The sequence below is a fragment of the Melopsittacus undulatus genome, chromosome 2, assembly GCF_012275295.1.
Source record: "Melopsittacus undulatus isolate bMelUnd1 chromosome 2, bMelUnd1.mat.Z, whole genome shotgun sequence".
NCBI lineage: Eukaryota > Metazoa > Chordata > Aves > Psittaciformes > Psittaculidae > Melopsittacus > Melopsittacus undulatus.
Window position 1 is genome coordinate 114,440,733 of NC_047528.1, and position 23,960 is coordinate 114,464,692.

Genomic DNA, 23,960 nt, shown 5'->3' on the forward strand with positions numbered 1-23,960 from the left:
CGGAACCGGGCGTGGGGTGAATGGCTCCTCCCGGAAGCGGAAGCGTGCGGCGGCTGCTGCGCATTTCTGGGTGATGTCGCCGAGCCGGCGCCGACCGGGACCGTGCGGCCGGGTGGGGCTGGCAGCGGCGCGGCTTGCCTGTGAGTTGTGGCCGGTGGTAGGGCCGGGTGGGACCGGAACGGGTCTGAACCGAGCCGGGGCGGGAGGAAGCTGCTGTCCGCTCACCGGCTCGGCCCCTGGCGGGGCAGGTTACTGCTGCCCTTGTCGGGTGCTGGGGAGGAGGAGGGAGAGCAGCTCAGTCCTCCGGATAAGGGTGCTCTTGGGCGCTGGATGCCGCTCGCAGTGCTTCGTTCCGCTTACCCAGCCTGTCACCCCCGCAGGGTTCGGCTCTGCCGCTGGAGGCCCCGGGCGACGGGCGTAGGGGAGCATCCAGGAGGGGTTGATGTGCGCACCTCTTCTTGTGCCTGCCGCTTATCTCCTTTTGGGGCCCCTATTTTCGTCTGGTCATCAGAGGGGAAGACGCTGTTAAAGATGCGCTTTTGGTTGGAGCCAGGCCAAGTGCTCTTACATTCCTGCTCATTGCCTTTCTTCCCACTTTTCGTGGCAAAATAAATCATTTAGATGCTCATCCTAGATTCATTAAATGGTTTGGGTTGAAGGGACTTAAAAGCTCATCCAGCTCCAGCCCCCTGCCAAATGCAGGGACACCTTCCACTAGAGCAGGCTGTTCTAAGCCCCATCCAACCTGGCCTTGAACTTATGGCTATCTTTGTCCTAGAGGCAGCCTTTATTATGCCTCAGTTTGGGGTTGGACGTTTGGTCATTAAGGGTGTTTTTCCATAGCTAGTGAATGTATTTCATAATTCATATTTTAGAATCATCCTTTGTGGATGTTTTTAATTATGAACCTGTGAAAAGGTTAAGTAGCAGGTGTGTATGTGGCAAACTGAAGTTATTAATGCAAGTATGTTTGTGCTGGCTTAATTCACTAGGATAGATTAGGAGTTACAGTGAAAACATAGTAACTTAGGTGTTATGTCCTAGCAATTGAATAGTGTGTTTTGGTGAGTGAGTCTTAATCCAGCAACCGGTATTGTCCCTGACTTTAAAAAGGTCAGATGTTACAGTTGAGCCTGCAAGTTCATTGGGCCAGCTTTCATATCTACAGCATTCCTCTCATTCTTGCAAAACCTAGTTGAGTGAAGGGGTTTTGTCCCTAAGACCGTGCCTGTAAGATCTATGTAATTGTAAGCCTTATTTGCAGTGTTTCAGAATCACTGACCTGTGAGAGCTGTATGATTTGGGGGGAGGAAGGGATGAGGTTTTCATTGCTTTGTTTGCAAGGCAGTTCTTTGCATTTAGGGTTTTTTGGGGTAGTGGTGGTTTGGGAGGTTGTGTGTGTTCTTTTGAGGTTCTTTGGTTGATTGGTTTCTTTTAAGTATGACTCAGGGCTAGCCTGAAATCTGAAGGGATGGATTATACATAACCCTGCTACAGATCTGGTTTTTTCTTTATATAAAGAAATCATAATTTTCAGAAAGGCTGAGGTCCTTTCTGCACTTGAATATGTGTTTTCAGAGTTTTCAAAACACAAGACCATAAGCCAGTTGGACCAATTGATTAGAGAATGTGTTTTCATCTTGCACTACTGGAAAAGGTTTGTCTTACTGCAAGTATTTGCGTTGCCTTTTTGAGAACAGATAATAAACCAGATAGGGAGCAGTCGGGTGGGAAAACTGTTTCTGTATTCTGCTAGCTGTAATTGCACCGCAGCCTTGGGAAAGGTCTGGCTCCACAGGAATTACCTTTAGTGGACTGTTTGCTGATGTGATTTGATTTTCTTCCTTTAAAGCACCTGGAAGACTCCAGTGAGAATTGGAGTGTGAAAAGTTAGCAGAGGAAAGGAGTTGTTGTTTCCATTCCATGGATCCCCTGGGTGCTCCTTCCCAGTTTGTGGATGTTGACAGTCTGCCAGGCTGGACTGATGCCTATGAGGCTAAGCAGCTGGACTCTCACCAAAATCCTATTGAGAAAGCTCAAGTTGATATTAGGTCACCTTTTCCATACAGGAAAGACATCAATGCAAAAATAATTTTATGGTAAGTTCCATGTGCTTCTGGTGTGTTTGCCATAATTCTCCATTTATTGCATGATCTTATTGCCTTATATAACAATCGCTGCTATAGAATAAAGCTTTAAACCTTCTTTTCTTGAATAAAACATTACTGATCTGGGAAGAAAAGAATCTTCACTGTAAATCTGCAAATCTGAGATTTTGCTCCACCATGGGTTATAAATTGCATGTTCATAATCATTCCTTGATGCAGCAGACTGGAAGTGTACTTACTGCTGTCACACTGCAAGATTAATACCAAAACAGAATTGGGCATTTTGATACTGTTTTTTTAAACTTTCTAAAAATACTCTTGCTGTCTGATAGATTTTTGTTGTTGGCTTTATTCTACCTTCAATTTTCTGGGTTAGATCAGTACCTCTCTTTCATGTGGTTCTTGTGGCTTGCTTTGGGCTCTTCCCCCTACCCTCCCCTCACTCCATTGTGTGTTCTGTTTTCATGATTTTCTGCCAAAATCAATTGGTAAAGTACAGTGTGCTGAGGTGAACTTGCTCCATCATTTTTTCTTTCCTTTAACTCAGGTGCCTGAACTTGCTCTGTAGAAGAGCAATTCTGTTAATCAGTGTGAAGAGAGAAGGATTTCTCAGGGATGTATATTCAGGAATCAGCCTGAACCCATTTCTGGTTAATACATGCCATGAAATGGATTTCTTGAACCTGATTAAGGGCTTAGGTGTAATAAATGTGTGCAATTTCAACAGTTATTTGAATATCTCCCTGCATGTGGGAATCTTTATTTCCCTTCCTGTGCTCTTTGATCCCAAAATCCCTCATGGCTGCTGCTGTGACAGAAAGCAGGTCAGAGTTCTGCTACTCCATTGTCTCACACATCTCTGCTTTGTTTATCTTTTGCATGTTTGATCCTTGAACAGCAGAATAAACATGATCAAATTGCAAGGTCACAGTTTTGGAACAAAAGCAATGAAAACTTGTCTAGCTGCAGTGTCGTTCTAGATCCTTAGTGGTCTGAGGAAGAGCAGGAGCTCTGGTGCCCTCAATAGTGTGTGTGCAAGCTGAAGAAAGTACATGCAAAAAACCATTGGAGTTTTGAAAGTTGCATCTCACAAGGACTGTCCTCTCCAAGTGTGAATACTTGGGTTTTTGTGGAACATATTACACTTCATCAGTTTAACATGCTGCTTTGCATATTCTGCTAGCTAAGCTGCCATATGTACCACTAAAACACAGTTTTTTCTACATAAATAAGTTACTGTTGCTTCTGTGAGATGGGTGCATGCAGTATTCATCAGTAAAGGATGATTCTGCATGTCGGGGTCTTCTACACTCTGTAGGCATTGGAGCATTATTAATGCTTTTCCTTTAACTTGGCATTTCCGTGCTTGTTAGCACTTATTTGAGAATATCCTGCTTAATCTTACATTTGGCCTGCAATAAACTGTTCCCTTATTTCCTCAGGAAAGGCGATGTAGCGTTGTTGAACTGCACAGCCATAGTAAATACCAGTAATGAGTCTCTCACCGATAAAAATCCAGTATCTGAAAGTATATTCATGCATGCTGGGCCTGACCTGAGGGATGAACTCCAGAAGCTCAAAGGTAAGTAACTGAAGACATTTGTATCATATTGAATCCGTTGTCCTTGCATAGTACAAAGCATCAGGATTTGGGCATAAAATGAAATCAGGTTATAGTGGTTTCCCCTTTCCCCCCCAACGTCTGGTGTTAATGAGAACTGAATGGAGGAAACATATGCAATCTAGACTCTTTTTGCTGTTCAATTGAATAGACATTCTCTAGTTTTAATGAAAATTGTGTTTTGCTGATTTAGCTTGCTTTTCGTGAGTAACCTGGAAGTAAAGCAAGAAGAAAAAGTAACCATTTCATAGGGGAGGGAAAAGTCAGTTTGTCCTTTGATGGAAACAACTGTTAAAATACAGCAGGTGTTACAGAATAGTTAGGACCCTGCTATGTATGCCAGAGTTCTTCTAAAATAAACTTGGGTCTCTTGTGTGCTCTGTGAGGTAGGAAGAGAGGGGCAGGAGTTCAAAGCATCCTTAAAGTTTGAGATCTGTCAGCTCTGGATGGAGTTATTTGTGAAAGCTGGCTTAGCTTCCTAAATTTTTACCATGAAGTTTTGCATCCTCCACCCCTGTGAAGGCACTGAACTCTGTAATGCATTCTGCAGGTTCATGACTCCCTATACATGATAGCTTCATTTTAATCCTGTGACAAGATCTTTTTGGAAATCAATTCTGTGACACTCCACTGGTGTGTTGCACAAGGGAGGAAAGACAGGCTGGGTTACAGCTTTGGCTTTTGTATACCCTTCGTGTGTTTGTCACAACAGTGGAAGTGGAAGTTCAAAAGTTCTGTAGTTCAGAAATTAGTTTGATTCTTTTGTCACCTCTACCTCCTTTCTGCATTATTTCCCATTTAACCTTGATCTTTTTTCATAGGAGAATGTTTTTGTTGAAGAAGTGGAAATGTGTGGTCTCTGCTCTAAAGCAAAAAACGGGTGCACCCAGTAAAATGGGTGCAGTGGTGATTTTCAGTTCATGCTCTCCTGCTTTATTCCTACTGCTTGATATATATTCATGTTTCATAGACTCCAAGAAAAATCATGATATTAAAGTGTGTGATGTGCTGACCTTTCAAAGGTCTGTGCTTTCTTTGAGGCTTAGCTAACCTGTGCATTCCTGGGAATAGTATGTAGTTTTGATTAACACAGAAATACTACAGCCAAGGGGCCAGGCTTGCCAATGAAGTGCTGTTGATATATGTGTGCCTATCAACACATACTTGTTGCAGTCTAATAAGGATGTTCTGTAACAGCAACACACAGTAATCTTCCAACTCTAGCAAGACTTTTTCCCATTGCACACTTTATAGAGGGGATTCAGACTTTCCATTTTAAACTTGAAGAGAAGTCATTCTAATGTTTCAATCTCATCAGATAAAAAAGATACTGACTTTGTTGATTATTTTGCCACAGACCTTGATCTGTGCAGCTTTTTCTACTAGCTCACCTCACCTTATACCTTAAAAGAGGAATAATACTTGCTGTTCATTTTAGTTTTATAAATTTTGTAGAGATCTCCAGGCAGAAGGCATTGGGATGTACTAAGCGTATGTAAGTCTAGTTAGAGATTATCAATGGTACATCTGGTTGTCTGAATTTATTAGTTTCCCTACTGAATTCACAACTCTATCTCAGTCAAATTTGCTTCATTTTTTCTCATAAGTCACTTTTTCCAGCAGGCCTTTGCTTGCTCTTTTCAAGTTGTGTGACTTGGATGGACCACAGATGATGTATTGAGTATTTCAGGTTTATCTTCTACTTTTTCCATATGGTGCTCATTTAGTTGCTCCCTTGAGCTGATACATCTTGGAGGATGTGCAGAAGAAGATTCTTAGTATTAGTATGCTGTTATGATAAGACCAGAAGGTGGAGATCTATAGCAGCTAACAATGTGATTTATTGGATCATAAAGTTTACAAGATGCTGGGTTAAAAGCAGCATGTTATTGCCATTAAGAAGTCATGCTTAAAGCTTTGAGTAAGAGAGATTTTCAACCTGGAATGTCTCTTGCCATAAAATACGCTTTCATATACACACTGATAGCCTGCCTGAGTATCACAAAGAACAGAGTGGAGTGAGGGAGGTGAGCACTCCTGTTCAGTGGACACCTTCATGATTGATTTAAGCCAAGCTACTGCAGTGCTGCTGCCAGAAAGGTGGTCACAGCCACTTGTTCACATCTCATTCCTTTTCATGAGCACTAGCACCTTAACCTATAAAATCAGGTTAAAAGCTGATCCAGTGAAAATACTAATTTTCAGTCAGATCAGAGACTGAAGTGCAGCTATACAAGCAGAAGGAAGATGGTGGAAAATACTTGTCTTTGAAGATAGCAAAGTACTTCTCCAGCTGTCCACAACTGAAGTGGACTAGATTTGGGTGAGGAAGGGGAGAGTTAGTAGGCTTTTCTTCCAGGTGCCAAAATAAAAGCAGACTTCAAAAACAGATAGAAAAAAAAACATAGCTGTTATTGGATGTTTCATTGTCAAAAATGTACTGACACACTGAGGGAAGGAGAGGGGGCTGTGGATGTCATCAGGAGTTCTGACAAACAGGTTCCCTTGTGAAAAATTACAGGAATTAAGTATGAGTAACTTTCAGGGGATAGCCAAAGAGCAGTCAAAACCACATGCAGTAAATGATCCTAGAGTATATAACTGGAGGGTGCTGTGAATGGAACAATTAAATGTGCGGCTTGAACTTCCTTGCCTGGAGACTAGTCTGTCAAGAAAGTATGATCTCCTTAAGAATCATTCTTCTGCCTTGTGGACATGAAGAAACTTGCAAAACAAAGCAAGCTACCTTGTACTGGAAGCCTAGATGGAACAAGTGCTTGGTCTATTATATTAATGGCTTTGCATAGTTTTGAAATTGAGGGGAATGAATACAGCTCTTGCCACCTCAACCTGACTAGGTGATACTAAGCAGCTGATACAAGGTAGAATGCTGTCCTTAGTATTCAATGTCTAAAACACTGACCAATATGTGGAGCTGTCCGACTCTGGAGGAAGGCAAGGGCTTGAATGCTTCTAGCTTTGTTATTATGATGTTGGCATTTATCCTTGTGTTTATTTGTTTCAGGGTGCAGGACAGGCGAGGCTAAACTCACCAAAGGCTTTAATTTGGCTGCACGTTTTATCATTCACACAGTGGGACCCAAATACAAAAGCCGGTATCGCACAGCAGCCGAGAGCTCTCTATACAGCTGCTACCGGAATGTCCTGCAGCTTGCCAGGTAAGCACACAACAACTTCCAGGAGGGTTTGCACATCTATTCTAGTTACTCAGGTCTGCACAGAGGCCAAATGTCTCTGAATGTCTTCTACATACTGGATTGGATTAAGGACATGAGAACATTAGTGTCTTCATGGTATACTTCATGCCTTCTGTCAGAATGTGCAGAGAGATCTGGGCTGGTTCAGATCCTGAAACAGCATACTTAGAGCTGTGTAGCAGTCAGTTACTCTGAGGAGAGGCAGCATTGGTTAAGTGTGCTGGGTTTCATGCTGTGAAAAGCTTTAAATGAGCTTTCTCAAGCAGGAACTTCATGTGTCTGTGCAGTCACATGGATAGACCCATAGGCAGATCTGACTGCTGTATCAGTTCATATATTTGGCCTTTCCACCTCTGTTCATCAGCCATCTAAAACTCTGAGTCAGGGTGCAAGTTTATTTCTGAATCATAGAATCATAGAATAGTTAGGGCTGGAAAGGAGAATTTAAGATCATCTAGTTCCAGCCCCCTGCTATGGGCAGGGACACCTCACACTAAACCATGCCACCCAAGGCTCTGTCCAACGTAGCCTTGAACACCACCAGGGATGGAGCATTCACAGCTTCCCTGGGTAACTCATTCCAGCACCTCACCACCCTTACCATAAAGAACTTCTTCCTTATATCCAATCTAAACTTCCCCTGTTTAAGTTTTAACCTGTTACCCTTTGTTCTGTCACTACAGTTCGTGGGGATTTTAGCTTTTCCTGTTTCATCTGTGGTGTTTTCTACTTCCTCTTAGCTAATGGGTCTTTTTCTTTCTGTTTAACTGTGCTGTCCTGTGTTCTGTTTTTTTCCTGTGATAGCTGCTGTAATGGTAGCAGTTACAAAAAAATACCTGAACAAGAGCAGTGTCAGAAAACATACTTAACAGTTTCTTAAGGTTGGGAAGATCAGTTCTTTCAAATCTACCCCATGTGTTACAGTACAATAGTAATCATTTCATAATCCAGATTACAGCTAAGGTTTCTAGTATGTGCCAGTTCTGTTCTGCCTCAGAAGTAACAAGCAAAGTCAGGCCTGGATTGAAACATATTATTAATGGTCCAAAGTTTCTGGTAATTCTGCTTACTGAATTCTTTTGGTCATTCTATTCTCTGGAGTAAATTCTGTTGCTTGTGAAATTGTCTACCAGCTCTGAGCTTGCTCATATTCTCTGATGAGTGTTAGTAACACCTCTAATTTACTTTTCTGGTGGAAGCATCTTACTGATCTTAAAGTATGTGTTACTTCCATGCCAGTGATTTTCTAATCTAGTATTCTAATCTAGTAAAACCTAGTACTGAGTAAGCCACCTTGAACTGTGTCTAGACCTTTAACAAAACAAGTGGTAGGTCAGGTGGAAGAATGGGAGAATGTTTGCAATAAAGAGCACCTTCTTTTCCCCTTCTTCTCCTCACTGCCACTCCTGTGCTGGAAGGATTGTGTTTTGCAAAGGATTGCAGAGAGCTTGAGGCAAGAACTTCATTCAGGATATGGAAAACTGCAGGAACAATGTAGCTGAGGTGGAAGGAGAAATCTAAATACAAACACAAGAGGAAACTGGGGAATCATTAATGGTTCCCTCCTCCTCTGCTCAATGGTGGTATATATACATCTTGCCAGGGAAGAATCCTTCTGCAAAAACCTGCAGAGGATTGCTGCAGAGGATAAAAAGTACTGGTGTTAGCTACTGTACCACCAGACATGCTTTCTCTTCTGACTGTCTATTCATTTGTTTGCCTTCTTTTCTGGATTTCAGGGAACAGGCAATGTGCTCCATAGGATTTTGTGTCATTAACTCTCTGAAAAGATGCTACCCCTTGGAGGATGCAACCCACATAGCTCTGCGTAAGTTTGTTGGAAAGTAATGCAAACTTGGATGGCAGTATTCTGCAGATCACTTACCTCTGACAGGTTCCTGTTGATATGGGGAAACCATGTTTTTAGGGGGCTGTAGTTTGTTAGAGGCTGTAAAAAAGAAAAGGCCTTCCATGATTGATCAAGAAATGGAGGGTAAAAGCAAATGATCCTTTCTCAGAGATATCATCAGTAAATATCCATGAGAATCTGTGCTAGAACTCATAGTCTTCAATATATTAATTAATAACCTGGAAAAGATGCCTTCACATACAAAATGATGGGCTAATTCTACAGAGCAAAATCTTGAGATTATAATAGTTCCATGAACACACCAGCTCAGTGGAGTTCAAAACAGCAAACTGGGTAAGATATAACAAAATTAAGAATGTTTATAAATCTCTGTTTTGTCCACCCTTTAAAGCTGCACGTTCAGAAAGAATATAGCAGAAGTGAAAGTTGAGGAGGTCAACAGGAATAGGAAAAGGCAAGAAATAGCTAAGTAATCAGAAGTCTTTTTCAGGCTGGAATATGCTGAACTTGAAGGGAGTGTAATAGAGGAACTTATGAGTGGCGTAGAAGTGGTGAATAGGAGTCAGCTGTTTACTGTCTCCCAAGATAAGAACCTTTAGACAATGCTAGTATGAATCAGGTTCAGAACAAACAAGGGGCAATTGTTCTTATGCTTGCAGGTTTTTTATAAGATTTCTTACCAGAAGCATTATATAAGCTAACAGTTCTCAAATTTGCTTTCGAGAGGAAACTATATTAAAAAATGAAGGCTGTTAAAAACAAATCAGAACATTTCCTAGGCTGAAAATAGTTCTAGTAAAGAGCTCAGAGAAGAAATTATATACTTATGTCATTCTTACTTTCCCCTTTTCTGACTTTATTATCCTGGTCCTGTTTGCTTTCCACCACCACCACCCAGTCCCTGGACTTTCCTGCATGGTACACCAGCACAATAGGGAAGTTGTTGCAGATGGGAGGGGTGGGTTTTCCTCTTGCTGTGCAAGCTGACTGGCGAAGTCTTTCCTACCCTCTGTTCAGCAGAGGTGCTGATACTGGAGAAACAGATTAGTCTGTTGTGTGCTCTATCTGCCTGTTGTGTGAGACATCTGAATACATATGCTCACATGGGTTCAGGACACTGTTTGCTCTGGAACTGCACAGCTACATTTGTCCTGTAAAGTAGCCCAGGTCAACCCGATTGCATAAATTTCTGCACAGGAAGTATTTGGAAATAGCTGCTTTCCCCCCTGCCTGCCCCCCCACACTAATGTATTCTCTGTAGAGTAGGCTCTTTTATTGCTCTCTTCTGGTGTCTCTGTAGGGCTATATAGTACTTAATAAAATACTGCCAGGCCAACCTATTTGTTTGGACGCTGTCTCTCTTGGCAGTCTGACAGGAAAGCACTTGAAAATCCTGATGTGTCAAGATTATTATAGCTCAAGGACCTCATCTGTACAAGGATATGTCTGGCTGGGAGCTTGGTTACAAAACCTTTTTTCCCCTCAGCTGCAAATGCTTAGGAACTTGACTGCGTCCCTGGTTTATACCAAAGCTTTGGTGGAGTTCCAGAAAAGTAATAGAGGAAATAAACTCTCTCATGATTTACAAATATAATTTTTAGATGCCTCTTGGGCATAGCTGACCCCTGGGTTTTTGTGTGGCTGAATGTCTTGTACCAGCTCTCCTGCAGCTTGTTTATAATCTTGCTTTCCTGGTAACTTTAGGCATGATGACTTGTTCTAGGAGTGTCTGGGTTTGGCAATTTGCACAGGTCTCTGTAAAGGGTGGACTTGGCTTTATTTTGCAGGCCATAGAATCACATTCCACAGACTGTGGAATACCTTGTAAGCTAAAATCAGAGAGGGACTTCTTCTCTTTTTGTACCCATCACTAAAGTGAGCAACAGGAGAGTATAGAGGTGGCAAATAGCCCATTTGGTGTGCTAAACTGCCACTTAATCCACACTTGTGTACAGCCTGTGGAGCTGTTTTGTATGAGAGCGATGTGTGTCTGTTCTGCACTCTGACTTCCTTGCTTACAGTCATGTACATAAATGTCTCCTGTTTTGTTGACTACATTTAATCTTCTTGCTTGCAGGCACAGTTAGAAGGTTCCTGGAAATTCATGGAGAAACTCTGGAGAAGGTGGTGTTTGCAGTCTCTGAGCTTGAAGAGGTATCTCCTTGACATTCATTCCACCAAAACTCATGGGCATGTTCAGTCTTCTCTGCAGCAGTATTAACTCCTGCACTGTAGAGCTGGATTCGGATTTCTCCTTCAGATTACACAGGCTTTTGGTCCCACAGGGTCCTTCTGCCTCCTACTAGCATAGCATCTTTCCCAGTACTGCTTATGCTTTTGTAGCAGTCACTATGGTCATGTTCACAATCTTTCCACTTCTGGCTTCCATGAACAGGAAACCAATACTAGAGGTTATAGCAATGCAATTGTGCTGGATGGCATCAGCCAGCCAGAAAGGAAATTCCTCATTCAAAATTTCCTCCTTATACAGTGCTGCTTCCCTTGTGCTTAAAAAGAACCAGTTTAGCATGCCCACACATCATCTACAAATACCTTGCTTTCTGGTTTGTTGAAATAACAAGCTGGACATGGAATTATCTGTGTCCAGACAGAGGCTGGCAGTTTGAATATTGACTTTTCTTGTACCTTGGACTTGCTAAGGACGGTCCTGGGGCAGAACACCCATGCTGTCATGTAGGTTCTGTGGCATCTGAATGAGGAAAATAACTCATTTGTTGGGGATTCTAAAACTCCTAATCAATGGGAGGAGAACACATGAAGTACTACATTGTTAATAGAGATTTCCACTATTTTCATCCATATGGGGAGAGTTCCTCTTGATCGGTGGTGGCTTTTTCTTTTTCCTCACCAGATTCCTAAATGTAATCTCTGTAATGGTGCACTTAAATATAAGCAGCCTTCACTGAAGTCTGTCATCCATGCATGTTGCAACTTCATTACAAAGCTAAAGTATCTGCGATCTCCTGAGTTCATGCAGGTTAAAGTAGTTTCCTCTTAAGGTCATTTGCTACTGTGACCAAAGAAATTCAGCTATTGAGGGAAGTAGTACTCTGCCAGCAAACTGCTGGGAAGACCCCTCAGCAGTTACTTAACTGAAGAGCAAGGATGCGTGATAGACCCTTCACGCATTTTTCTTATTTGTAGGCCACTTACCAGAAGTTGCTGCCTCTGTATTTTCCAAGATCATTGGAAGAAGAGATACAATCCTTGCCTTACCTCCCTGCAGATATTGGCAATGCAGAAGGGGAGCCTGTAGTACCAGAGCGGCAGATCAGGATTACTGAAAAGCCAGGTGTTCCAGATGGTGAGTTCTTAACTGAACATTGGAATAAGTATCTCTGTGTGAAAATCAGTGGGAAACCAGGAAAGGCACATAGGAAACAGAGAGATGTTTTCCTACCTTGACTCACCTCACTTAAGGCAGGCTATAATGAAGGCAGTTGTCAAGCTGTCTTGTTGGTTTCATGTGTTCCACAGCAGTAACTTCTGCTTTCTGCCTTGTTGTGTAGAGTGATGCGGTTAGAGGATGTGTTTGAGCTGTTGTTCTGTTTGCTCTCTTGGGAGAGAGCCTGGATAGTTAAGTTTTCATTCCCTTTGCGAATTTTCTACAAGATGATTAGGACTTTTGGAGACTTTCTTTGCAGAATCTTGTGCAGCCTCTAACTTAAAAAGGCATTACTGTTAATGGTCTAGCTTCTATATTAGCAAAGTGTTGCTTACATATTAGCAAATGTTGTCTCAAATTATAAGATACTGTTGAATATGCATCATATTCATGTGTATCAAACTAGCAGATGCTCAATGAAAAATAGCAGAAGCTCCCTAAAAGATGGAACAAGATCAACCCGAAGATCAGTTTTTGGGAAATGGCTGTAAAAGCTCAGTGAAAGAAGTCTGTAAGGAGGTTGCCAAAGAAGTCTGTTTGTAAAGTGGTTGCCTGGACGTCAGGGTTGAGGAAGTGAGATGTATGGCAAAAAAATATATAAATGGGCACAGTTGGCACACACTGCCTGATTTATTAAGCAGTGCTGTCAGAGTTTTGCACTTCTTCAGAAGTCTGAAACCATCAAAAGCAGATAACTTGGAGTGGATTTCAAAGGTTTTCTACTTTTGCATAGCTGGTTGGGATAAGGCTGACTATGCAATGAGGATCAGACAATTTTCCTGTTCAGTTTGATATCTGATGTACCTACTCCTGCTGATCAGACTCCAGTAATACACACACCCCCATCCAAAATGCTGTTTAGAACAGTATTTGCAGCTGTGGCTGTTCAGTCTTAGGCATTCAACCACTAGCTAATAATTTGTGAAATTACTGGGTTTGCGTCTGTAGGAGTGAATGGGTACAGCAGAATCCTGCACTTTTGTCCCATTTCTACTATAGCATGTCACAATAAAAACTGGGGTACTTGATTCCCATTGTGGTTGCCCAGAGGTAGTGCTAGAAACCTTAGCCAATATTCCTTGATAGCATTAAGTTCAGTGAAGCATTCTGGTATAGTCACCGGCAAGTGAGCCTGTCCTGTACTATTGTATTTCATCACCCAATCATGTTGTAAGCAATACAATAAAAATATCTAAACGCAGTTCACTGCCAGCTCTACAGCAGTGTCGATACAAAGAGTGAGCCCTTTCTAAAGTACAGCTTCTCAAGCTGAGTAAAGCTGCAGCATCTCTGTCCTTTTGCACTCTTATTTTTCCTGCTGTGACAAGTGAGACAGCTGTAAAAACCATCACTCTTTCCAGGTGGTGTTTTTTAAGAGTTTACCATTAACCCCTTGTTACAGGCTGATGACTAAGACTTGTCCAGGCAAACCAGCATGTTAAGGGAGTCTGTAGTTACTAGTCATGTGCTATAATCTGTCAGTGTGATTATCAGGCCTACATCATGGTACATTGTGGGGTTTTATGCTAGCTTGTAGCATGAGGACTGGGTTGGCTCATTGAGATATACAGCAATTCAGCAGCAGCATTGCTGTCTTGTACACAGCTTGAACATTTTACGCTACCTTTGTTTCTACTGCAGATGCTTCAGATGAAGAGGGTCTGGAGGCAGATTTGTCTTTCATTGGTTCCCATGCTTTTGCCCGCATGGAGGGAGATGTTGATAAACAGAGACGCCTCATCCTTCAGGGGCAGTTGTCAGAGGCAGCACTGCAAAAACAGCATCAGAGGAAGTGAGAATTTCCTTGTCAGTATGAATGTTATGTGTTAATTAGCTGTTTGGAGAACCAACCCTTATGATGACTTTGTTATCTGTAAAGCCTATTCTTTTAGCACAGAAATACATATAAAGTCTGGTGTCATCCTGGATCGCTGTAGTAGCCTCTCTGGCATGAAGCGAGAAGGAGAAGGGAAGGAGCAGTAGTAGGGGGAAAGGAAGCTAATGATGAATCCCCTGGGGTATCCAGTGCAGCCTACCAGCTGCCTTATTTCTTTGCCACAAGATGTCACTGTTTTGTTACTTCTTTTTGTGGTGGGGTCACCTGCTTTCAATACCACCCACTTGCTCCTGAGGCCCTGGGCAGATAGAAAAAGGTTTCTTCAGTCTTTCAAAACAAAAAGATAACTAAATTCTGAGGCTTCTATTCCCCCCACTCCAGCTAATCCTAACATGCATGATCACTTTCTTAGAACAAGTTCCATGCTGGAGTCCTCTTGAAGCATAGTGTTTGGCCTGTTTTGTCAAATGAGGCACTAAACTGTTCACTATTCAAAGGGTGGGAAGGGGAGAAGTCTCTGTGGAGCAGTGATTGCTCTATATTTGTATTTGACTTCTAGACTTTTTAAAGATTACTTTTTCCCTATTTTTTTAAACAGTGATATATTTGAATGGAAAAAAGCCTCAGATCTTTTGAACCCAAATGCCACACCACTATAGTTACTAATTGGTGCATATTCATTGCCCTACTGAAAATCAATAGCTATGTAACTGAGACACTAAAATCCCTAAACCTATTATAATTAATAAATTCTAATTATAATAATAATTATAATGCTAATCTGAAGAGGGGTTAGATCTGACCAGATGTTTTTAACTTTCTAGTTATAATCGCTGGCTGTGTCAGGCAAGAGCTGAAGACCTCTCTGATATTGCTTCTCTGAAAGCCTTGTACCAGACAGGTAAGTTCAGGGTATCAATATCTGATGTATGATAACTTAAAGTAGCAATCTAATATTTGCTTTGGACATGAGTATGCAATAAGTCATTTATTAAGCTGGAAGCCTGGCCAAGAGCTAGGCATCATCTCTGCAGTAAAGCAGGAATTCTTTCTTGATTGGTTTTGAAAGCTAGTTTGTGGTAAACTCCCAAACTGCTCTGCTCTAACAATATGAAGATACATGCATATCCTGAATTATCTGTAGCTTTAGATATAAATCAGTACTGTTAGAATAAGCCAACACATAAGGTGCTCTGTATGAGATAATTCAGACCAAAAGAACTGTTTCTACCCTTTCACTACAAAGAAATGAATGTTGCTTTCAGGTGATTAGTGTACAGAATAAGCAGTTAACAAAGCAACTTTAATAGAGATTTCCAGAACAAAATGGCTTGCTTTATTTCTCTAAGGCTAGGTATGTGTTGCTCTCCTCTGTATGTGTTTCTTAGTACTAATGGCCACCTACCTATGGGCAGCACATCTTGCAACCTTGAGTTCAGTAGATGGGGAGATTAGGGAGAGATCCAGTAATCCAATGGAGAGTTCACTGGAAGAAAATAGCTGTGAGAGCCTTGCAGCCTGGGAAGCAGAGATGGGGAACCTGTACTATTCAGTTAACTTTTATTCTTTAGGTAGCAGCATACTCAAACATAAAAACTTGCTATAGTCCCAGCGCCTTATTGCTGCTTTGCACCATGACAGCAAGAAACAGCCAAGTAGTCAGGCTCTTGAAAGCATAGCTGTGCTGCTGCAAAGAAAGTCTGTTCAGCACTTTGGCTGATCCTTTGGCCTCCTGAAAATCCAGGTGCTTGATCTTGGTGCAAGTATCAGGCTGTGTGATACCTTCTGCTCAGTAGCTGCAATTTTAGAATCCTTTTGTTTGTCTTAGACAAGGCTCTGTGGACTGCAGGAGGTCCATAACGTGTGCTCTGGGAATCTGTGCATTAGATTTCAGAGCTTGGCTTCTTGGAAGAGGCTCACTTCAGTGGCAGAACTGCAGATGAAGGGTGGGGGTTTTGTATTCTGCTCTTGTGGGGATTTTTTGTTTGCTTGCTGGTTTGGTTTTGAGGTTTTCTTTAATAAAAGCCATGTTAGTTGTTAGTATTTGAGATTTGGATAAATACAGGGTACACAAGCAACAGAAAATGTAAATCCTTAAGTTTTAAGATGTGATGAACTGGGGTTTTTTCCATCAGAATAGCTACTGGTATAGTGAAAACAGTACCTCTAAGCGTATTTCCTCTGTTGTTAAGATGGAAAGCAGATATGTTGCAAAAATTCAGAGCTGTGACTGGTTGTTGCTGGTTTGAAAGGGACCAACTTCTAAACTACTCTCAGTCATGCCAGGTTTTGGGACATATTTTTCTTTCTTTTGTAGGTGTAGATAACTGTGGCCGCACAGTGATGGTGGTGGTTGGAAGGAATATCCCAGTAACATTGATAGACATGGAAAAGGTAAGACTTTGGGAAACTAGAGTTCTATAGGTTGAATATGAATGTTCAGTATGTAAGAGTCTGATTATAAGAGTAGTTCAGTGTTAATATTAGAAACTTCATCTGTAGAATGCTGCTGAATGGGCTCAGTCAGAGATCAATGTGATCAGACCAAAAGCCACTGCAAAGCATTAACTCCTTATATACTACTGCTTACACCCAGCTACAGCGACTTGGCATATCATGATTGAATACATGTCTTGAAGACCCTTAGTGACTAACATATAATTGGTTAAGCACAGGTGTGAGAACTTGACCTTGAAAGCTTGCCAACAGTCTACAGTTCTCATAACTCAGTGAATTCCAGCTTCTTCTTATCTTGCTTGCTTAAGCTTCCATCGGGCCTCTCATGGCCTTGCTGTATCTTTCAGAGTTATTCAGAGTTCATGTACCAAATATCCATTCTCTTGTGAGAACACTGTCACACAGTAGAAGACTTAAAAGACTTAAATAGAAACTATTCTTACAGGCAGATGAAAATGTATTCCCTTATAAAGCTTTGTATGTGATGGGGTGGCCTCTTTCAAGGAGGAACTGGACTACTTTTAGAAAAACAGGCCTACCATAGACTCCTTTTTTGTCTCAAGAAGATGCTTGACCTGCTTTTATAACTGCTTAGTCATGAAGAGTGTCAGGTTAGTTTTTCATGCGAACAGCAAGAATTCATCTTCATCTCTGAGGTCAGGTAGACAAAAGAGACATGTAAGTTATTACAGTCAAGTTGAAGACTTGGAATATTCACTTGCTTTTCTAGCTGAAGCATAATGCCACCCAGCCTCACGATTCTTGTTTTGTGAAAGAATGAATCAAAGAAAGCATATTAAGATGTAACTGTGAAAGAGTTCTTTGCAAATATAAATTTAATTTCTTTCTGTCTCAGGCTCTTCTGTATTTCATCCACGTCATGGACCATATTGCCGTGAAGGAATATGTCCTAGTGTACTTCCACACACTCACAAATGATTACAATCAACTAGACTCTAACTTCTTGAAGAAACTCTATGATGTTGTTGATGCCAAGTGAGTGTGTATAGGAAAAGAAGCCTTTCTGGTCTTCCTCTGTGCTGTGCAAATGTTTGTTATTCACTGTATCTGGTTTCCCATTTATTTTTGAGTAGAGTTTTGCTGGGACAAAGACTTAAATGACAAAAGCAAGAGAAAGGAAGATAGGTTTTCTTTCCTTCTCAAAACCTAAATCTGTTAAACCAGGAAGTTCTGTCCTTTGTAATCTCCCTTTTGGAGCTGTTAAAGAGGCCTACTGGGTGTATTGTTTTTGTGTCTGCCCAGAGGTGGAGCTTCTGGAGCCTGACTTTAAGCATGTTGCTGGTTGTGAATGAAGAAGCTTGAGTGACGTTGGCAATCATAATTTGTCCATAACTTTCACTGTGCACATAGAAGACTGCATGCTATGATGTCGATCTGAAAAAATAATTATTCTGCTTTGTTTGTTTCTTTACATTTACTTTTCTAGTATCTGCCCTTATAGCAAAAAAAAAATCTATGTTTTGCCAGTTGGGTTGTGAAGTGAGATTAGAAGTCACTTTTAAAGATGTTTTTCTTTCTCTAAACTAGGTACAAGAGGAACTTGAAGGCACTGTATTTTGTCCACCCAACATTTCGTTCAAAGGTGAGGTAAACAGTACAAAAGAGAAGTATATTTTGGGTGTTGGCGGCATAGCGTGTAAGCCCTTACGCAAGGAACGTAGAGGGTATATGGGGGGTTCAGCCATTAACATAAAACACAATGGCTGAATCAGATGTGTCACTGCACAGTCCCTTTTTGTACACTGCTCCTGCCTTTTCGTGCTTTGGTGTGAATGTTCTTGTGATCTGTGAAGAGCTTGATTCTCTTGTGCTGGTGAAGTGTAATCTTGTGATGAAATCACAGCACAGGCAACAGCAGTTTTTTAGGCTTACAGCAACTCTTAACACTTCACCACAAAGCCTTAGATTAAGATACCCTTGAAGTGCTATCGCAAGTTCCTTCATGCTCTTCATGTTAGTGTACTTCTGCTTGTTGTTTCTGTAGCTGCTGATATATAAATAAAGAGCTTTGGGGGGCTTTTTTATGTGAATCCTCAGTTTCCCCCCTTCTGAGAGCTCTCCAGATAAAGCTGTTCAGAGCCTATGTTCTGAGTGGAAGCATTGGTGGCTGGGTCTGAAACAATATCACCCAGAGAAATTGCTTTCATAAACTGAGTAACTTAGCTGTGAATCAAGAATGTTTCAAAAGTGAAACATACCTGAATGCTCAAATTAGATATTCATAATCTTTGTATGTATCAAGAATAATCTTTGTGTTGTTTTTCTGTAGCAGTCATAAAAGCAATTTCTGCAGATTGGATGCCAGTGTAAAGGTTGTCACAAATCACTTGTGGCTTTTTTTACACAGGATCCTTACAATTGTAATAAAATATCCCAGAATTTAATAAATTCCTCTTTGGGATATGACTCACAAGAGATTGGTGACAGAGTTTATCTGTGTTGTGATGGGGGTTTTTGAGGGAAAGACATCTGCTACATGAACCCTGTTGTTTTCTAGCTTGGCAGAGTGACTCTGATAACCTTTTATTCAGATTCAGAACTGCAGGACAAGAAAAATAAAGGAAAAATTCAGCAGATGCCTAGATTTTTAACTTTGACTGCTCTGGTGTAACTTGCTCTGCTTTCAGTGCGTTAACAGGGATTTGGTTTAATTTCAAGTTCTGGGTCCTCTTACAAGTAAGGAAATAGCTACTCTCTTATTACTGTTTCCATAACCTGTGATTATTGAGAATGGGGAAAATATCAAAATTCTCTAGATAGACTCCTTCCCTTTGTGTTAGGTAAGATGTGCCAAACCCCAATGGCTCATATACTGAGGGGAGGGGGGATCACTTTTCCTGCTGACAGTTTTCATGATGGCTGCAAAAATATTCTCTATTAGGTTTTTATACATTAAACATCCACAGCAATGTTCAGGGATTATCATTTGTAATGCACCTTGGAATTCATGCTACTTTGAGACAGTATTTTTCACTCTATTAAACCCTGGTTTTCACTCTACTGTATTTATCACAGTATTAAACTGTCACCCAGTGTCACTCGTAAGATGTCTTCTTATACATGTGGATGCCATTAATAATCTGTCTCCATGCTTTCTGCTAATCTCTAATTCTGCCCTTAAAATAATGAACCAATCTTAAATGTTCTGTCCTATTCTTTACCTGCTTTTCTCTTTGTTGTTGTTCCTTTCTCATGAGAATCTTCTGTTTTGAGGTGGCAGCGTAGTTATTCCAGGACAGTTTTTAGACATCAACTTTTTCCTTTAATGCTGTGTTCAGGCAGATCGTTTTTATTGACCTAATGTTTTAGTTCACTTGAAAATGCCACTTTCCTCAAGGCTTCTCTTGTGGTGTTGCTTCTTTTCTGTTAACTTAATACTGTAGTCAAAGTACAACTACTAAGCTTGACCATTCAGTGGTTGTTTGGAAGGGACTTCCACAGGTCATCTGGTCCAGCCCCCACCTCAAGCAGGGTCAGCAGGAGGACCCTCTGAGTAGCTGCTAATATGAGCATTTGTGACCTGTAGAAGGGTGTTTCTAATTTGCCTTCAGCCTGCCAGGAAAAGACTAAATAAGAAATAAGCAAAAAGTAATATAGTGTTTAATTGTGGAGAAGGTGAGTTGAAAAGTAAAAGCTTGTGTAGTCAATCTAAACAGGAATAGTTAATAACTAGTAGAAGTATCAGTGGTGTCTCACTGGCCCTTGCAAAACAAAAATTCCTTGTCCCGTTTCCATCCAAAAGGGACAAAAATGTGAACAGAATCGTAGAATCAACCAGGTTGGAAAAGCCCTTTAAACTCATCCAGTCCAACCCTTACCCCAGCACTGCCAAGGCCACCACTATCCCATGGCACTAAGGGCCTCATCTACACTGGCTGTGAACACTTCCAGGGACGGTGACTCCAGCACTGCCCTGGGCAGCCTGTTCCAATGCCTGAGCACCCTTTGGGGAACAAATTGTTCCTCAACTCCATCTAAACCTTCCTTGGTGCAGCTTGAGGCCGTTTCCTCTTGTCCCATCCTTTGTTCCTTGGAAGCAGAGACCAGCCTCCTCCTGGCTTTGTCCTGCCTGAGTACTTAAAAGGAAAATCTTGTAGAAGAAGTTGATAAGGCTTTGAGAAGAAATGTAAAACAGAAGGACACACTCAGCCAACCCAAACCAGAAAGATTTCAAGAGGACATTTGAACAGCTGAAAATCTCTGGTTTTCTCTCCCTTGAATTGCCTTTTCTGTGAAAGCTTGAAGGCAAAAGATTGAAAATGCTGCTGTTGGGTAAGAGTCAGATAGGTCATATTCTGAGCTGGCTAAACTGGAAGTGAAAAGGTGCCACTATACTGTGGTTTTGAAACCAGCAGAATAGCTGTAACTTGTACAGTAGAAAGGGACCTTTAAACTGGCAGCTGGGGAGGAGAATGTGGTGTGATTGCTAGCAGTCATTGGTGTGTGCTTCCTGACCTTGCTTTTTTTATTGCCATGATAGTGTTTCGTACCACTAACTATGGAGTATTATGTTGAACTGGAATGTTTTGAAACAGCATCATTTTAATTTGGGTTTGTTGGGTCTTATTTTCAGGTCTCAGCTTGGTTCTTCACAACCTTTACAGTCTCAGGGCTAAAGGACAAAATCCACTATGTGGAAAGCCTCCAGCAGTTATTCACAGCCATACCCCCAGAACAGATAGATCTCCCTCCCTTCGTCCTTGAGTATGATGCCAGGGTAAGTGATTGTGTGTAACAAGCATGAGTCTTTGCTCCTAAGTGTAATTCTTGTGCTTTTGTTCTGCTCTGCCAAAGCTTTAAAGGGGCTGAATTCCACATCTTAAGAATGGGGAGAAGAAAGGGAGGGTTCCTAGAGTGTCAGGTTGTTCTTCTGTGAGTAACTGTTTTCTTTCTTTATTTCTTTTCTACATCAATCCAAGTAGAGGGCTTGGCTAAGAAGCAGACTCCTTTTCAATAGAGCAGGCTCCTGTGTGCATGAAGGGCAGGCCACCTTCATTCAGACAAGAATCGTAAAGTAACACACCAAGAGCCTGTGGGCAAGATAAAATTCATGTTGTAAACTTGCTATATACCTTACTCTGGTTGCAAAGAATAACTTATACCTGTGTTTCATCTTCCCTCATTCACATTATCAACAAGCACTCTCCCCTTCTCCATCCCACGTCCCTAACCAAATGGTGAAATTAATACAGCTTTCACTGGCCAAATCATTCTGAAGAGGATGTGCTGTAACTACAAAGTAGTAGCCAGAGCTGTGTGTCTATATAAGCAGCTTTGTCTTGAATGACTGGCTATGCTAGCATTTGTGGTATCCTTGCATCACAGCTTTGGCTTAATGTCAGAAGTTTAATCTGCACTTTTTGCTTTAAACAGAGGCAAAACCAAGGCCTGTTTCTGCCTCATCACCAGCACAGTCCTCTCCTGAGTGAATTGCAGCAGTCACTATACTTGTGAAAGACAAAGTCAGGAGCACCTCTTTATTTCTGCCTCTGTGTCACCACCTGTTGCCCCAAGGTGTATTGGAGAAAGATTTTGCTCAACTGCTCATTCTGTTCTCATTGCAGGAAAATGGGCCTTACTATTCTTCTTATCCTCCATCCCCTGACTTGTGATCTGCAGTCCTGCAATGCTGCTGGTTTCCCATGGATCCAATGACCTGATGCCTGCCAAAACCTGTGCATTTCCCCATGTACAGAATTCAGAGAGAGGGTTTTCCTCCCCCAGCTCTGGTATTTTTTTACTGATGAGATATTTTCAAGCACTCAAGCAATCAGAGAACTTTATGCCACTGTGAACTGTACAACTATTTCAAATATATTTATCCAATGGAAAAGTTGATTTAAAGATCACTAGATGCATTTTATTTTGGCTTTTTTTTGAAGCTGTTACATTTATTTCTGAACAGGCTTTCCCTTTTCCAGGACATTCATCAAAAGTACTTGATCATGGTTTAACTATTACCATTTTCCAGCTCCATTTGTAGTACCCATTTCTGGCTGGTCTGTTATGAATATTGTACAGCACCAGCCTGACACATTGCTCATCATATGGTCTCTGTGTTTCACATCTGATTACTTTCCCTATCTGTAAGTGCTGACTACTTTGGTCTTGACCCAGCAAAACTATCTGGAATTGGGAATGCCATGGCTGCAGGCTGAACAAAACACTACAGCCAAACCAAGATTACTGCAAGACTTAGTACCATAAATGCTAGGTGAGCTAGGAGCCTTGACAAAAGTCCCTGTCAGTTTTCATTGGATAATGTGACATGTCAGGATGCCACTACCTTCCAGTAAGAATAAAATTGAAAGGCATTTGCGGTTTCTTTTCTTTAACTGCAGTTGTTTATGTCCTCCTTTGACATAGCCAAATGTGTATGCATGACAAATGAATGCCATCTGCCTGAAGAATGCATGGAGGGGGAAACAGTGACTGCAGTGCCAACCTCCACTGCAGATTGCTTCTTAAAGATACCAGTGCCCATTTTATTTCCTAATACACTGACACTCACTGATTTTTGACAGATATGATACATGCAAGAGCTCAGCCATACACTATTAAGTTCCAGTACCTATGCAACTGGAGGTGAAAAGTGTTTTTGCCTGCCATTAAAAAGCTAAAAGAGGGAGAATGCTCCCTTATAAAACATAATCAGGGATGGCAGTCCCAAATACAGAAGGATAGAATCCCTGGTAAAGAGAATGTCACAACAGTATTGAATATGAAAATGATTGTACAACTTTCATGGTTTCATTCTAGCTACCTTCCTGCCCTGACTTGTATTTGCTACTGTCTCTTTACCAAACTTCAGTTTTCCTCCTTCTGCCACTTCTGCAATAACTTAGAAGGTGGTTACTCAGGCCCATTAAGTTGATTAGAAATAGATATCTCTCTTCTGTTTAGAGATACTGTAATTGTTGGGATAAACAAGAAAAGAAGTCCTGTCTTGGGCATGTAATTGCAGGTCAGAGTTTGGGCTTTGCAGTGAAAGAAGAGCCATACAGAGTTTCCTTTCTTTCCTGCCTTGGCATCCTGGCTAAATGTTGAGTTAATACTCCACAGATCCTCAGCATGTTGGTGTGTCAGTTACAGATTAAGACAATCATTTGGCTGCGGTTTAACAGTCATGCATATACAGCATATAAAAAACAAGTGCTTTTGCTTTTTAAGTCTACCCTGGGTCTTTACGTGATTCCATTATCAGATCCAAGATGCTGCCAAAAGCTGGAAACTAACACAATGGAAAACCACCTTGATGTTAATGCTTGGTAGCATTCCACCTTATGGTCTGTTTGTGTGGTGTTCTTTTCAGCACTTTTCTGATGGCTTTTGAGAAGAAAATGGCAGCAATCTACACAGAGCAGCTACCATGTGTCCCTCCCTCCTCTGTTCACCTAGCTGTTCAAGCTGCCCTTGTCCAGT

The 23,960-nt window shown here is 41.4% G+C and overlaps 1 protein-coding gene across 1 annotated transcript; it reads left to right on the forward strand.

Annotated features, from left to right (window-relative positions):
- Positions 1–30: 30 nt before the first annotated feature.
- On the forward strand, positions 31–22,374 carry GDAP2 (ganglioside induced differentiation associated protein 2). Its single transcript, XM_005146626.3, has 14 exons — positions 31–140; positions 1,853–2,099; positions 3,551–3,690; positions 6,755–6,908; positions 8,687–8,775; positions 10,895–10,971; positions 11,983–12,142; positions 13,865–14,015; positions 14,885–14,961; positions 16,378–16,454; positions 17,374–17,513; positions 18,066–18,120; positions 21,112–21,255; positions 22,103–22,374. Exons 2-14 carry the CDS (start codon positions 1,924–1,926, stop codon positions 22,148–22,150), a joined length of 1,488 nt encoding a protein of 495 aa, XP_005146683.1. The 5' UTR covers positions 31–140; positions 1,853–1,923; the 3' UTR covers positions 22,151–22,374.
- Positions 22,375–23,960: the final 1,586 nt, after the last annotated feature.